Raw genomic sequence first — 13795 nt, 5'->3', positions numbered from 1 at the left:
ACTGTTTAAACAGAAGGTGTTTCAATGTGCTTGCCTTACAAAATAAAACCAGTTAACAGTAAAATGACATTTTAAAATGTTTCCAGCTGCCTTTATCACTCTCAGACCTTTACGGGCTGAAAAATAATCTCTACATGTTGTTTCAGCTTTCAAATGATTTTAGCCATATTATAAAAGAACTTAAAAATCAAAGATGATTTCTTTATAATATAAAATAAGTGTGTTGAAGTACAGACACTTGTGCCAAAAAAAATACTCTGATAAAAACTGAAGTATTGACTTAACTGATTCAAGTAAAAGTGAAAAAGTATGGGCTCTGAAATGTACTCAAAGTAAAAAAATAAAAAGTAGCTCTTTGGAAGATATTTGTACCAGCCATTTATGTGCAAAGCTAACTGAACTATATTGATAAACTAATAAAACTATGATATTACATTGGAATACAAACTTTTTAATCTAAATTCTAATTCTAATAAAACATAGAAAAAGAAAGGGAATTATTTTTTTTAAAACAGTTCTATTTGCTGTTGCCTACGTTGTAGATGGTGAGTCTTCCTCAACACCTAAACAAAAAAATGAGTATGGGGTTAAAGTGGGTGAATGTTAAGAACAACTGTAGTGGCTCAGCGTGGGGGCAAATATCACAATACAAAATGATTTCTAATGTGGGTTCCAGTATATTTTCTTTGTGTTCAGGCTGTGATCGGTTGACCCGTGCTGCTGAGGCTGCTCACAGGTTTACTGCTCTTTGTGGATTTACACAACTGAACGGAACAAGATGCGAGCAACGTGCTTCGGGACTTTCTGAACCAGTTAATCTTTGTCTTCCTAAATGACATACTCATCATCTCGAAGAACTTTATAGACCACCACGACCCTGTTTTCCAGGTACAAAGACAGCTAGAAAACAGACTGTGTGTTAACATGAGACAGGTGAGTTTTCTTGGATTCATTATCAAAAGTGGGCAGGTGAAGGCAGACCTAGCCAAGGTTTGTGCAGTTGTGGATTGCCCAATTCCTACAACCTGCAAACAGCTGCTGTGATTTTGGGGATTTGCCTACTGATGCTTCATTCATGATTTCAGTAAGATAGCTTTGCCACTCACCAACCTTTCGTCTTTCAATCGACCACCGTTGCTCAGCAACCATTTGACGCTCCGCAGAGATGGTTTTCTTTGACACCTCTACTCAGGTTTACGGTTTAGAAGCAGTGCTCTTGCAACAACGGAAAAGCAAAATGCATCCGTGTTGCTTTTTCCGGTCTGTTTTATTTGTGCCCAAAATAAATCTTCAAGTTCTCCACCTGCAGGATTACTTAGACCTGTACTCCACCTGTATATGGATTGTCCCTGGATTTTGTCAGTGGGTTGCCTCTGCTATCACTTAACAACGTCATTGGTGAATCGAACTCCAAGCTGCTCATTTCATTGCTCTACTCTAGCTCACTACAGCACTACAAATGAATCAACTACCGATTGACCATGTGATCCGCCTCCACGGGATACTTGTTGTCATCATCTCAGACAGTGGCCCTCAAGTCACCTTGAGAGTCTGGAAAGAGTTCTGCATTGCCATTGGTCCAAATGGTAGACTCTCATCTGGTTTCCAGCTGCAGACTAATGGCCAAATCGAAAGAGCCAACCAGGAGCAGGAAGCAGCCTTTGGTGTGTGGTATCAACCAACCAGTCCCGCTGAAACTCTCAACTCAGCTGTGTCGACTAAGCCCATTGCCACAGGTCTCACCCTATTTGAGGCATCTCTTGGTGACCACCCACCTTTGTTGCTGTCTGAACAAGGTAAGCTTACAACACCATCTTTGCTGCTGTCTCCAAATTACAGTGGTCCATTTTAAATTTAGGCCATTATCAAATCTGTTTCTATCCTCTGTTTTCAGCCTTTGAAAATTACTCCAAGAGCACATTGATGACTCATCCAGGCCACAAAAGAACCCAGAACATCTAAAGAACTGCAGACTTCACTTGGCTCAGTTAAGGTCAGAGTTTATAATTCAACAATAAGAAAGAGACTGGGCAAAAGTGGCATCCATGAGTTTCAAGAAGAAACCTGCTGCTGACCAATAAGAACACAACAGTTCATCTCACATTGGCCACAAAACATCTTGATGATCCCCAAGACTGTTGGCAAAATGTTCTGTGACTGATGAGACAAAAGTTGAACTTTTTTAAGGTTTGACTGCTGTTACATCTGCCATAAAACTAACACAGCATTTCATAAGAAGCACATTGCAGCAACAGTTAAACATGGTGGTGGCAGTGTGATGGTCTGTGGATGCTTTGCTGCTTCAGGAACTGGATCACTTGCTATAATCGGTGGAACAATTGTGCAACAGTGGGCCAAAATCTAGCGCCACGATGTGAAAGACTCGTTGCAGTTGTTGCTGCCAAGGGTGGCCCAAGTTTTTAGGTTAAGGCAGCGATTACTCTCTCACACAGGTTTGGGTAGCTTTTATCTTTGTCTAATATCAAAATTTGTTTAATATGTGAAACATGTAAGTGCATGTATTTGCATTCTTTATAATAGTCCAACAGCCAAATCCCAGACATCAGCATTTCTGGATAAACAAAGGTAACAAAGGTCAAGGTGCTTCACAGTTTTGAGTCTAGTATCTGTAAACTAATGGCAAATTCTCAAGCAGATAACCAAGAGACGTGCTTGTTATGGGGCTTAGGCCTCATTTAGTAAATAAAAAAATCATATTTATAGATAAATATGAAAAAGAATAAGTCATTAAAGTTACAATAATGAGTCATTTTTCTTTTGTTCTTTTGTTTTTCCTATGTCCTTCTTAAGCCAATCAAATAGTTTCTAGAAAATTCAGTAAGCCATTTCTGTGTGGAATGTAGGTGAAATAATCCTTCCTTAGACTGAGTTTGTGTTAAAGTTTACTGCTGTATTTGTATTACAGAGTAGTCCTTTAACGTCCATTGAGCATCTGTATGTATCCCAATGACGACTTCAAACTCACCTGCGATCAATGAGATCCACACACAGTTTGGAGCTGATCCTGATCCCAGTCCCGGCCCCGGTACCGGTCCTTGTCCAGGTCTGGGTCCTGGCTGGAGTATCAGAGGGTTGACCTGGTGGGTCCTCCAGGACCCGGTGTCTGCCATGCTGCAGGGGAACAAACAGACTGTAAGGGTACAGCTGAAGGAAAGCGGTGTCAGGTGCCCTGGATTAGGTTACCCCTGGTTCCAGAGGGGACAGAGGTGTGAGTTTACAGCCTCCTCAGGTTTCAACACACATTCTGAGCTGGACTTCCTGCTATGCACACTGTACATCATGTCACCTACCGAGTTAGAGGGGCAACCAACACAATAACTAATGACATCACGGAAACAGGACCACAGGACACAGGAAGTCCAGGTCTATATCTAGAACCAGGTCTAGAATAGTCAGGAGCCATTTAATCCGCAGGCATAGGCACACCTGGATCCCGGAGAGCCAATCGCTTCTGTCTTGCTGCTACTTGTTATCATACAAAACCAAGAATTCAGTTCTTACATCAAAATCAACGTTGATGCTATTTGGGAAGAAACTGCATGGGGTAGAAAAGCTACAAAAATATTTTAAAAGTCCTGCCAATACCTAACCATTCAACCACCCACACAATACACAGTGAGTAACATAAGTTTGGAACACGTCACCAATTGTCTAAGTAAAAATATTTCTGAAGGTGCTATTGATATAAAATTTTCACCAGTTTTTCAGTGAAATTTTCAGTACCAACCCATCCAATCCACACATGGAGAGAAATCAAACCATAGATGTCCATAATTTAAGTTATGTGCAATAATGAGAAATGACACAGGGATAAAGTAGTGAAAACGTGAAGAAAGGGAGATGCAAACAGGCATGGAAAGTCATAACATACTATTACCATTAACCCTATAACCATCCCCAACTCTTCACGAAAGTTTGGCCTTTTTTTCTCACATGCAGAGAGTTATTTGTTCTTCCTCCTCGCTTGCTCTTGCTGTCATATAATAGAAGTAGTCTGTGTACTGTTTTCCTGCTCAGCTTCCATTAGCCAGGGAAATGCTGCAATTCTTTTTTTTCTTTCTTCTGGTTTATGTATGTTTTTTCCTGTTCCTTTACATACTAATGTGATACTGACAACGCGCTCCTAATTGCTAATATGTGCTGCAACATTTTACAGCTATGCATGTAATACCACCACTTGTTTCTTTCCCTGTGACCTGAGGGCCAGGGAGCTGGGCAATGTGGATGTGGAGCACTCTGTGGACCCTGAGGAACAGGTGGCGTGCAGAGTTAGGGTCATCCCCTCCTGCCAGTTCTGGGGGTGACATAAAACTTAAATAACTAGAACAACACCACAGCCCACAACACAAGATAAAAAAAAATTCTAAAGATTTGCTGAACACAGAATAAAAAAACACTGCTGATTTGGCCAATGTGGACCCCTCGGACAGCTGTAAATGCTCCTATTAACAACTTCACCAGTGCCCGTAACAGTACCTCACTCCATAGACATGTACAGCTCTGATGTACTGATAGAACTTTGTTTTTCTTTTTGGTGGACTTATTTTGTATCAATTTATACACTGGATCTGCACACATCCACACAGGAGTCCCTCAAAACATGCAGTAAACACAAACACACTTTTATTTCCTATTGTTTCAGTGTCTTCTCCTGGTGTATGTCCTGTGTTTGTGTGTATTAACTGGTTAAGTCATCAGTCCAAAATTAAAGTAGTTACATATGGACGGCAATTCTTGAGCCTAAATCTTGCAACCATGCAAACAGTAGGAGTGTGTGGTCAAATATCTATAAACCTCCACTTGAAGCTCATACACAACAACATAAAGCCACAGCACAGGGCCAATGGGGAATGGATTGGCTCTTTAATAGCACTTAATACAACATCACATTCACACACATGCACTCTACATCAAAGTGCTTCCTACTATTCACATGAATACAACAGGATCAAACTACCAATCCTGTCATTAGTCGGTAACTTGCTCTACAACCACCCCAACTGAGAACTTCCTCCTTTCTAATCCCCATGTCTGTATTAAGCTTCTATTTGCCATATTTCAGATCTCCTGCAGGTGGGACCAGTAAACTGGGAACGTCGTACATTTGCTGAATGAATTTTATTTTGGTTCAGGAAGCACAGCAGTCATCTCTTCCCAGTCAGCCTGTACGCTGATCTGTAGAGGCCCGATACATCAGTTCATAGTGGGCAATGGGCATGCTTCCAATAAATGTAGATTCTGAGCAAAAACCATTGCTTTTAAGAAATCATACTGAAGGTTACTCTGGAGTTGAATTGCAATCAGTTTTATGACGAGCTTGAGCAAAGCATGCATAAAAAAAATAGAACTGGAAGACAGTTTATTCATTTTATTGGTCAGGTTATGATTACAACTCAAAAATTCATATGTAGTGATCATTGTTAGACAATCAGCAATGCTGATTTCTAAACCGGACTGAAAAAGCCTCTCAAAAGTCTAACTACTATACTAGCATAAGTGTTAAATAGTCCTGATCCTTTAATCGCAAAGACCCTTCTTTGCTGAGGGTTCAATTCTCATGTCAAAAGCCAAAATCTCACTTAAGGCTGTGGATATATGAAAATTTTCCAAACTCTGAACAAAGAAAACTCAAATTTGACAAAGCAGGATACTGACCAAAAAGCATATTCCAAATCTGCTTTCAGTCAGAGACATAAACTAACAACCAAAGAACCAGGAAAGTGAAGTGCACATGGGGAAATACTGGAAATCTTTCCTTGGAACAGTTAAAAACAGGCAGAAACATGTGAACACAAGGAGGAGATTTATTTATTTATTACAGTATTTATGGAAAAACCCTGAGAGACAGAAACTAAGAGGGTCGGCCATGTTAGGAGCAGCTACCGAGCGTGGGGTCAGTGTGTGCACAGCGTGTTCTGCTACAGGTTGGGGTTCACCGCTCCTGATCCTTGACATTCGATGATGTAGGTGATGTTTCTGCTCAGCTCGTCCTCGCACTTTGTTATTGTGAACTTTGCCTGCAAATACAACGGCACACAAGGTTAATGACTGATCAGCTCGACTCAGACAGACCCGAGGGTGACCTGAGGCGCTGCGTCAGAGACCAGGACAAGATAAAGAAGCAATATTAAAACTGGAACTGTGACTCGTGAACAGAAAAGGCACCATTGGGCGAGTCTTGTGCTGTAAGAGTTTCTGACCTGAGTCAGCTGCTCTGCGATGTGAATTGCTGTCTGTGTGTGTAGTGTCACAGCACCAGTTCGAATCCGAGACGTTCCCTTTGCCAGCGCCATGAAGATAATGAGCTGCATAGGAGAGTCAGAGTAAGGTCAGAGTAAGGTCACAGAGTGTGTGCGTGTGTCTCTCTCTCTCCCTCTCTCTCACACTCACCTGGTCCTGCAGGAATTCGTCCACGCAGCCATTGTGTCTGATGTTTTTCAGCAACATCTCAGCAGCTTCAATACCCACTTTATCTGCATACACACCTGAAAAACAAAGATCCCATGTACTTGAACATCTGCACTGTCAAAGAAAAGTCTCACACCGTTTCAGAACATTAGCCCAACAAGCATTCAAAGCATGTTTGTTTTCAAAGAGGGGCATGGGAAAGTCGACTTCATAGAAATTACATTTCTCAATAAGCCGTCAGCATTTATCGCGTTATTGGAGCATTGCTGCCACCTGCTGGTTCGTGTGACTCCTCACCTTTCTTTCCCAGTGCTGAACCAGCAAATATGCAACCTGTAGAGGACTCCGCGATGATTCTGAAAAAGAGGTGGGAAAGCAGTCAGGGAGCCGATCCTTTGGGAAGCATTCACAGTTTTAAACCAAGAGCTTCATAGTGTACGGCCTCTTAGACCAGGTTTCACAAAGCTATAACTCCCCTTCATACTCATGATTTTAAATGACAACATTTTTTTCCTCCTTGCATGCCAACGGTGAATGCATCATATGTTCAGAGCTTACATTATTCCATTTCCATTCCCGCAGGCCTTTTCCTTCTCTTGCTGTGGCTGGATGTTGATGTAAAGTTCTTTGATTTCCTTCCTGATGGTTCGAACAGCAGCAGCTGACATGTCTTTAGCCAACTGAAGAAAAAAAACTACAGTCAGCTCAATAAAGAAAAGCATAACTGACATTTTCACATTTAGTTTTACAATAACAGGCTACGCAGCACCGGACAGTACATTTCATTTGAAAGTTCCTCAACTAAGATTAAGAAAGTGAAATCCTCCACAGTTTTCTTCTTTAATGTCATGTGCCATCACATGCAGCTACCTAAACTTTATTTCCACAGAAACCTTAACTGTGTACAAACTTGGATACAGTGGCTCTTCTTAAACAGAAGGCAACAAATCAGAGAGGTTTGATTTTCTCTGTATGTTCCCGGCACAACTTGTCCTGGCATCACATGTTGCCCATATCTTTATGCCATATTTAGAATGTCATCTTGGCATGTACCGTTTGAAAGGGCAGCATCTCCTAAAGCAACCAGACACTCATCCAGTGTGCTGTTTGCACTTGAGATATAGATGAGAGGCTGGCACTCCACATACTCCAAAACTCTCTGATCACTGCTAATTTGTCTTGTATCACGATTGTCAAAGTGATTCCCCCATAACAACACGGAAAATTTCTGGAGTCACATGATGGTCTGAAAAATTGTCTGACTAGAATCTGCATCCCATAAACTGCTGGTAGATTCATTTCTGGTTATTTGCACAGTACAAGGGTAATAGCACACTCTTCATCACAATGTTCATCAGGAATTCAGTGCATTTGTGGAAGACGATACTCCAAGGCCAATTCTAAGGCATTTGCACATGTAACAATTAAGTGCTAACTATACTGTTATGCACTGTACATACTGCTGTTCTGCATAGGACTCAAACCTAAGGCCAATTCATCACAGAGAGTGGATATGTTTATATATTCAGGAGTGGAGTGCACTCCTTGACCAGGTGGAGACCGAACAACCAAGTCCAACACTAGGCTGTTGGGTCTCCAGCTGTACGCGTCCGCAACAGACTTAATTTAAGGCTTAACGTCACTATCTTGGACTCTAGCTAGTGATGTCAGTCCTTATCCTGTTCTGAAGCCTCGGTGAGCTTTGTGTAGCTCAATGTAAACAAAGTGAAAGACAGTATAAAAGATGGACGTAGCAAGGTCATCACAATAGAGAGTTAAAAAAAAAAAAAAAACTGACGTAAGTAGGAGGTCTCACTGTGAAACTGCTTATTCACTGGCTAACCATTTTTGACTGACAAGTTATTAGCCAACCAGCTAATAATGAGCACAAATAATCCTTTCTGAAACATAGCATGTGGCTAAGACTAGTTAATTAGCAGTGACTGTATTTTCAAAAAAATAACAAAGAGAAAATTGTGTACCGGCAAATTAATGAAAGACTGGAAAAATAATCCAGTACACAAGAAAAACAAAACCAAAAACACAACAGTCGACGCAGCAAAAACCATAAAATGAGTAATGTGAGTGAGTGTGAACTTTACTTTGAAAGGTAGAACTCCAGCAACATATGCTCTACCATAGATCTTTGTGATGTTTCCTCTCTCAGTCATTGTGACAGGCGTCAGCTCTTTGATTGGATTCACCGTCGCCTTCACCTCACCTCCACCTTTAGGGTAGAAACCCCTGATACACAAATACACAGTACACGGTCAGATACACACAAGTACTCCAGTAACATTTCAACTCTGTAGATGTTGGTACACTGACCTCATTCTGATGTCACAGTCAAAATGGACTCCAAACTTCTCCACAATGGGTTTGAATACCTGAAGATAATAAAAATACAATCAAATGTGATATAAAAACAAACGCTATAAACACACTTAAAGTTCTCTGCTTTCACTTTCACTGGAAGTGCATTAAGTTAAACACTAACTGAAGCTCTGAGTCAGTTACCAGGGTAACAGACTGTGGTAACCCGGAGTTTCTCTCTGGTTGACTAATATAACAGGCCCATCAGTCAGCTCTGTCTTATCCCTTGCTACACACTTGATCTGAACTTCCTGTCTCATAGGCCACATCAGGTTACTGCTGAATAACTAGATTTAAAAGTCAAACAGAACTCTAGCAACATCTAATGAATATTAGACTTTAATACGGTCTATGATGATCACAGAGTGGTCCAAGCAAATTAAAGTGACTCTTTACACTCTAAATGTAAACATCATGGTTCATACTGACACAATGTGTGACAGTGAGTTGGATTAAAATGGAGACTGTGTTCTTGGTATTGGGGTTCCATTGATGATTGCTTTGTCTGTTATAGGGCCGGGGTGCGTCTGTCGATTACCTTGACAGTGTAGTCAATCTGAGGAGCCATCTCTGCGTTGGTTCCTCCCTTCAGACACAGCTGTGAGGCAGCATCGGCATAAAGAGCACAAGGCAGAGCAACCTGCAGCAGGAGACACACACTCCTGACACACACACACAAGGAGAGATTATATATAGATGTTTAATGTTTAAAACAAAAACAAAAACAATCAAAAGCTTTTGTATTACTGCCAGATAGCAGCTGGTTACTTAGTAAGCGATGCAGTCAGTGGGTCAGACTTACCCTGCAGTCTGCGTGTCAGCCGTGTAGTTCCCAGCCCGGGTTTTACCAGGAGTCAGACTGATGTCAGTGGAGCCAATGCTGGCTCCTTGAAGACTGCCAGAACACAGATCTGAGACCAGCTGCAGGCCGGTCAGGTGCTGTGGTCTGCACACAATTGATCAAAATGTTACTATTTGAAATTTCAGAACTCTGTTCTTTTACTGGGACTTTGAGGGGGCTTGTGCCTCCAACTTTTTCAGAACGAAACAGAAATGCATACAAAAACGTCGCAAATAAAATGCACCGAACAGTAATCAATAAAATCTAATTAAGATAATTGATTAAAAGCCGAGGACGTTGTGCGGCACAGAGTCGTGAAGGTTTCTGCTGAAGCTGCTAAAAGTCGTGCTGTGCAGACTGAAGCTGACAGATGGTCTTCTTTTCGCACAGAAGCTGCGTTTTTAAATCAGCTGAGTGTCTCAACAAAAGCACGCAGACAAACCGGGAGGTGCTTAACTCATCAATGTTCACACGGTAGAGCAAATAACACCAATGTAAATAAATCGGAAAATTGGTTGGTTTTGTTAGTACCTTGATTAAGTTAACCGATGCATCAACTTTAATGAATAGGCTAACATTAGCCTGCTAGCACTGAGCTAGTAACTCACCTCAGACCCGGCGTGCTTCTGCCGGCTCGGATTTTAGTGATTTTGATGGAGGACCCGGTGATGCAGCTGAGCGCCGCCGAGACTCTCAGGATCTGTCCGCCCTGCACAGAGCAAATGAAGGGGAAACAGAAGCGACATCAGCGAGCTAAAAACCGCCTGCTGTCCGCCGCGCTAGCACTGTGCTAGCACATTAGCGGCGGGGAAAGCCGGCAGCTTTTCATGTAATCACCTGCCCAACATAAAGTGAGTACTCACTCCTTCCATCACGCTGCCGTCTATCTCCACAGCCTCAGAGTCCATCTTCATTCAAAACAAAGAGATTTTTTACTCGGATGCTGCAGCTCAACTCCAGCTTCACGTACTTTTCCCTTGTGTTTGTTCTTCTTCGTCTTCTTCTTCTTGGTTTTTATCGGCGGTTGACAAACGACGAATCGGTGCATTACCGCCTCCAACTTGTATGGAGTGGGAACCAGAATGACACTTCAGGATTAGATCCTATTATACAAATGGGTTTGTCTAAGATAACTAATTATGACCTGATAACTTTTACTTCCTGGGTTATTTCTAAGTAAATCGATGTAATCTAGTTTCAGTTTGATTCTATTTGGGTTTTGAATCAGTTGTCTTCTTTCTTCCTTATACTGACAGTATAATATTACATGCTCTATTCTCAGCACCTCCACAGTACTTACATTTTTTATAGCAATGTCTCCCTAAAATGAATAGTGTATAATTTAGCCCAGTGCGCCTTAATATGAGACGTGTTCTCCTCTATCTGCTCTATGGGTGCATTCCAAAAGCCTCCATCTCGTTTTCCTAACCTCTTCTCTTTGACCTCAATGAAAATATAATTAAGGTCAAGGAGAAGTTGGTAGTACTACTGATAAGTACTTAGGAAAAGAGTAGTGTACCAAGAATATGAAAAACCTCACAGCGCTGTCCTTAACAATGTGAGATCAGATGTCTGCTGTGCTGAAAGTACAATGTATAGAAGATAGACAATAAAATGTGCATCATAATTCACCACAATGTGTTCGATCCCTGTTGTTTTATGCAGGTCATTTAAACAAGAATATCCTGTGAAAAATTTCTTCATTCCAAACGAAAAGGAACATTTTGGGCCGGATTCTAAGGACACGAAAAAGGGATTGAAGTACTTTTGGCTATGTAAATATTGATTTAAGCATTTTATTTTATTTTTGCTGTTTCTATGCATATGCTGTGTCCCATTTACTTTACAAATGCAGACAAGGTTAATCCACTTAATGAGCAGCCCCAGGGAAAGATGGAGAGAGTGGGCATATGAGATGGCCCAAAATGAATCCTGGGATGGGGTGGGCCACAAGGGATACACACAAGCCATCCTTCAAATCTGGGCATTTGGAGGAGCCTTGGAATTTGGACGGTCTTTGTTGAAATGCCATACCTCTGTGATTTTAGCTACTTTGTAACCTTTTTCTAAAGCTAAAGTAAATGCAGGAATGGGCCACACCCCAGTCAGAGCTCTTTGCTCATTACCAAGATTACATTCCCCCTCCTGGGAGTTAATCGCAGAGCATGTTCTACAGAGTGTAAACACTAATTTCCCTGACTTTATATGGTAAAACAGGAAAATATAAAACCGTAGGAGGATATAAAAGTGCTCTAATTAAACAAATAATTTTGGGCATCCCGGAAATCACGAAAAATTATTTTAGGATGACCTATGGACAAATGCTGCAGGCAGATGCTGCTGACGTAGGGGTATAACGATGTGATGTCAACATAAGTCAGACCTGAAGGAATGAGGAGGGGGGGCTTAAAACTGTTTGAGAGGCCCACGGCTTTGGGAACAGCAGCTACAGGGGCATCAGTAAAAGACTGATTACAGTCAGGGTCAGTAAAGCTGATCACCTTTGATCCATGCATGATTAATTAGGAGTTTAAACCCTGCTTTACCATAACTGAAAATAACACAAGTGTCAAAACCCTTTGAATTATGAGTGTTAAATAAGAGGTTCAAAGGTAAGCTAAAATTGTTATCACCACAGGCAGCATCCGGTCACAATGCAAAGAAAACAGCCATTAATTCGCTGCTGGTTTATTTCACTTTAATCATTGGTAACTTAAAGAAGACACACATGGACTGCTGAACTCTGAAGGAGAGAACAAGGTTGGACTTTAAGTCATTAACTTAAACATAAAGGTTTAAACTCACAGGGCCAAATCAAACGCACTTCAGCTGCTGCCCACATGGGGGTGAAAGTGAGTGCAGTCCTTATATAAAGTGTGCCAGGTGAGTTCAATCAAGGGACAGAAACTCAAGAGGAAACGAGGAGAAAAGGTAAACAGAGTAAGAATCTTTACTACAAAGAGCAGTAAAAACTGATCCCTTACAGAGAGGTCGTCTGACATGAATAAAAAGACTTGTCAGCTGGCATTTGTGTGGCTTACGCTTTACTGGTATGTAATACAAGTGAGAGCAGTGTGCACATTTCTTGTAAACTTTACAATTACTAACCACCCTGTCAGACCTCTGCATGGGTTTCTTATGATTTTCCAAACACCTCTGAGAGCGATATGTCTGGTTGCAGTCAGGGCAGACAGGCTTGGCAGGTTCATGACTGTAAGATGACTGCAGCGGACGGAACAATGACCTGCACAGAAATGACCTAAGTCATTTTCATAACTCAAACCCTGGAGGCGGTCTGACGATTTGAGCTGCGACTTCAGCGAAGCGTTGCACATTACAGACCAGTCAGACTGTACAGATTCAGACAGACTATAAATCATGTAAACAATATTTTGCAGCTCATGACCTCGCAATTCCAGTTGAATCACCAGGACGCACTTAAAATCTCACTTGTTATCTCACCTGCACTTCCCATAACACCTTCATGACATTCTGCATAACTGGGAGAATTATCTGGAAGTGGCCATGTAGATTTGTGTCTAATTCTATGTTATTAAATTTATTTCTCAAAACTACAGTAGGATGTGATGAATTGCTGTTAACTCTTATTCTTGTCTGCATTTCCACCTTGTCGTTCCGATGCATTGTCTGATACTTCTACGGTTTTTTGAGATAAGGTATATGAGGGTTGGCAGCGACAAGCATTTATGCAGGTTTCAGAAATTTCATGTAGTCTGTTTATTTCACTGAAGAGCTCATCTGGTATTTGAATCTCAGCTTCTAATGACACTAAGTCTTCAGTAGCCTCGAGAGTGTCAGCGAAAATGTTTTGTAAGAAGGTGGTTTCAGACTCATTGATATCGAAGTACACTTCTATCTCTATATCCGAACACTGAAGGTTATTTTGTGAGACATGGTTTTCAGATTGTGCTAATGAGGCAAGGTCTAAATTGAGGCTCTCCAGAGGGTCAAGTATACCCTGCTGGAGCTAAATTTATTGCTAAAAGCGGACTGTCATGATGAATATGTGGCTGATTGTTACTCTCCCTCTTTATGCTTTTTTTTTTTTTTTAAATCAAATACAAAACATTAACTTTCAGTGCATGGGTGATGTCCTATGATATGAAAACATTTTACTACAAAAGATCTTCA

At 41.3% G+C, this 13795-nt stretch overlaps 1 protein-coding gene across 1 annotated transcript; it reads right to left on the bottom strand.

Annotated features, from left to right (window-relative positions):
• Positions 1-5363: 5363 nt before the first annotated feature.
• rtca (RNA 3'-terminal phosphate cyclase) lies at positions 5364-10687 on the bottom strand. The gene is made up of 11 exons (XM_003448772.5): positions 10507-10687; positions 10252-10352; positions 9605-9748; positions 9341-9464; positions 8758-8816; positions 8532-8673; positions 6988-7109; positions 6727-6785; positions 6412-6506; positions 6222-6326; positions 5364-6038 (listed from the first exon to the last, which is right to left on the bottom strand). Exons 1-11 carry the CDS (start codon positions 10555-10557, stop codon positions 5940-5942), a joined length of 1101 nt encoding a protein of 366 aa, XP_003448820.1. The 5' UTR covers positions 10558-10687; the 3' UTR covers positions 5364-5939.
• Between the last annotated feature and the right edge of the window lie 3108 nt (positions 10688-13795).

The sequence above is a fragment of the Oreochromis niloticus genome, linkage group LG17 (genome assembly GCF_001858045.2).
Source record: "Oreochromis niloticus isolate F11D_XX linkage group LG17, O_niloticus_UMD_NMBU, whole genome shotgun sequence".
In the NCBI taxonomy this organism is placed as follows: domain Eukaryota; kingdom Metazoa; phylum Chordata; class Actinopteri; order Cichliformes; family Cichlidae; genus Oreochromis; species Oreochromis niloticus.
Note: the sequence above shows the minus strand (reverse complement) of the source record. Positions and strands in the feature narration are given on the sequence as shown.

Bases quoted from the DNA above. Each gene is read 5' to 3' on its own strand.
- rtca (XM_003448772.5), bottom strand. From the start codon at position 10,557: ATGAAGATGGACTCTGAGGCTGTGGAGATAGACGGCAGCGTGATGGAA. The intron at 10,353-10,506 runs GTGAGTACTCAC...TGCTCTGTGCAG, and splicing joins ACGGCAGCGTGATGGAAGGA to GGCGGACAGATCCTGAGAGT. The intron at 9,465-9,604 runs GTAAGTCTGACC...TGTGTGTGTCAG, and splicing joins GCTGACACGCAGACTGCAGG to GAGTGTGTGTCTCCTGCTGC.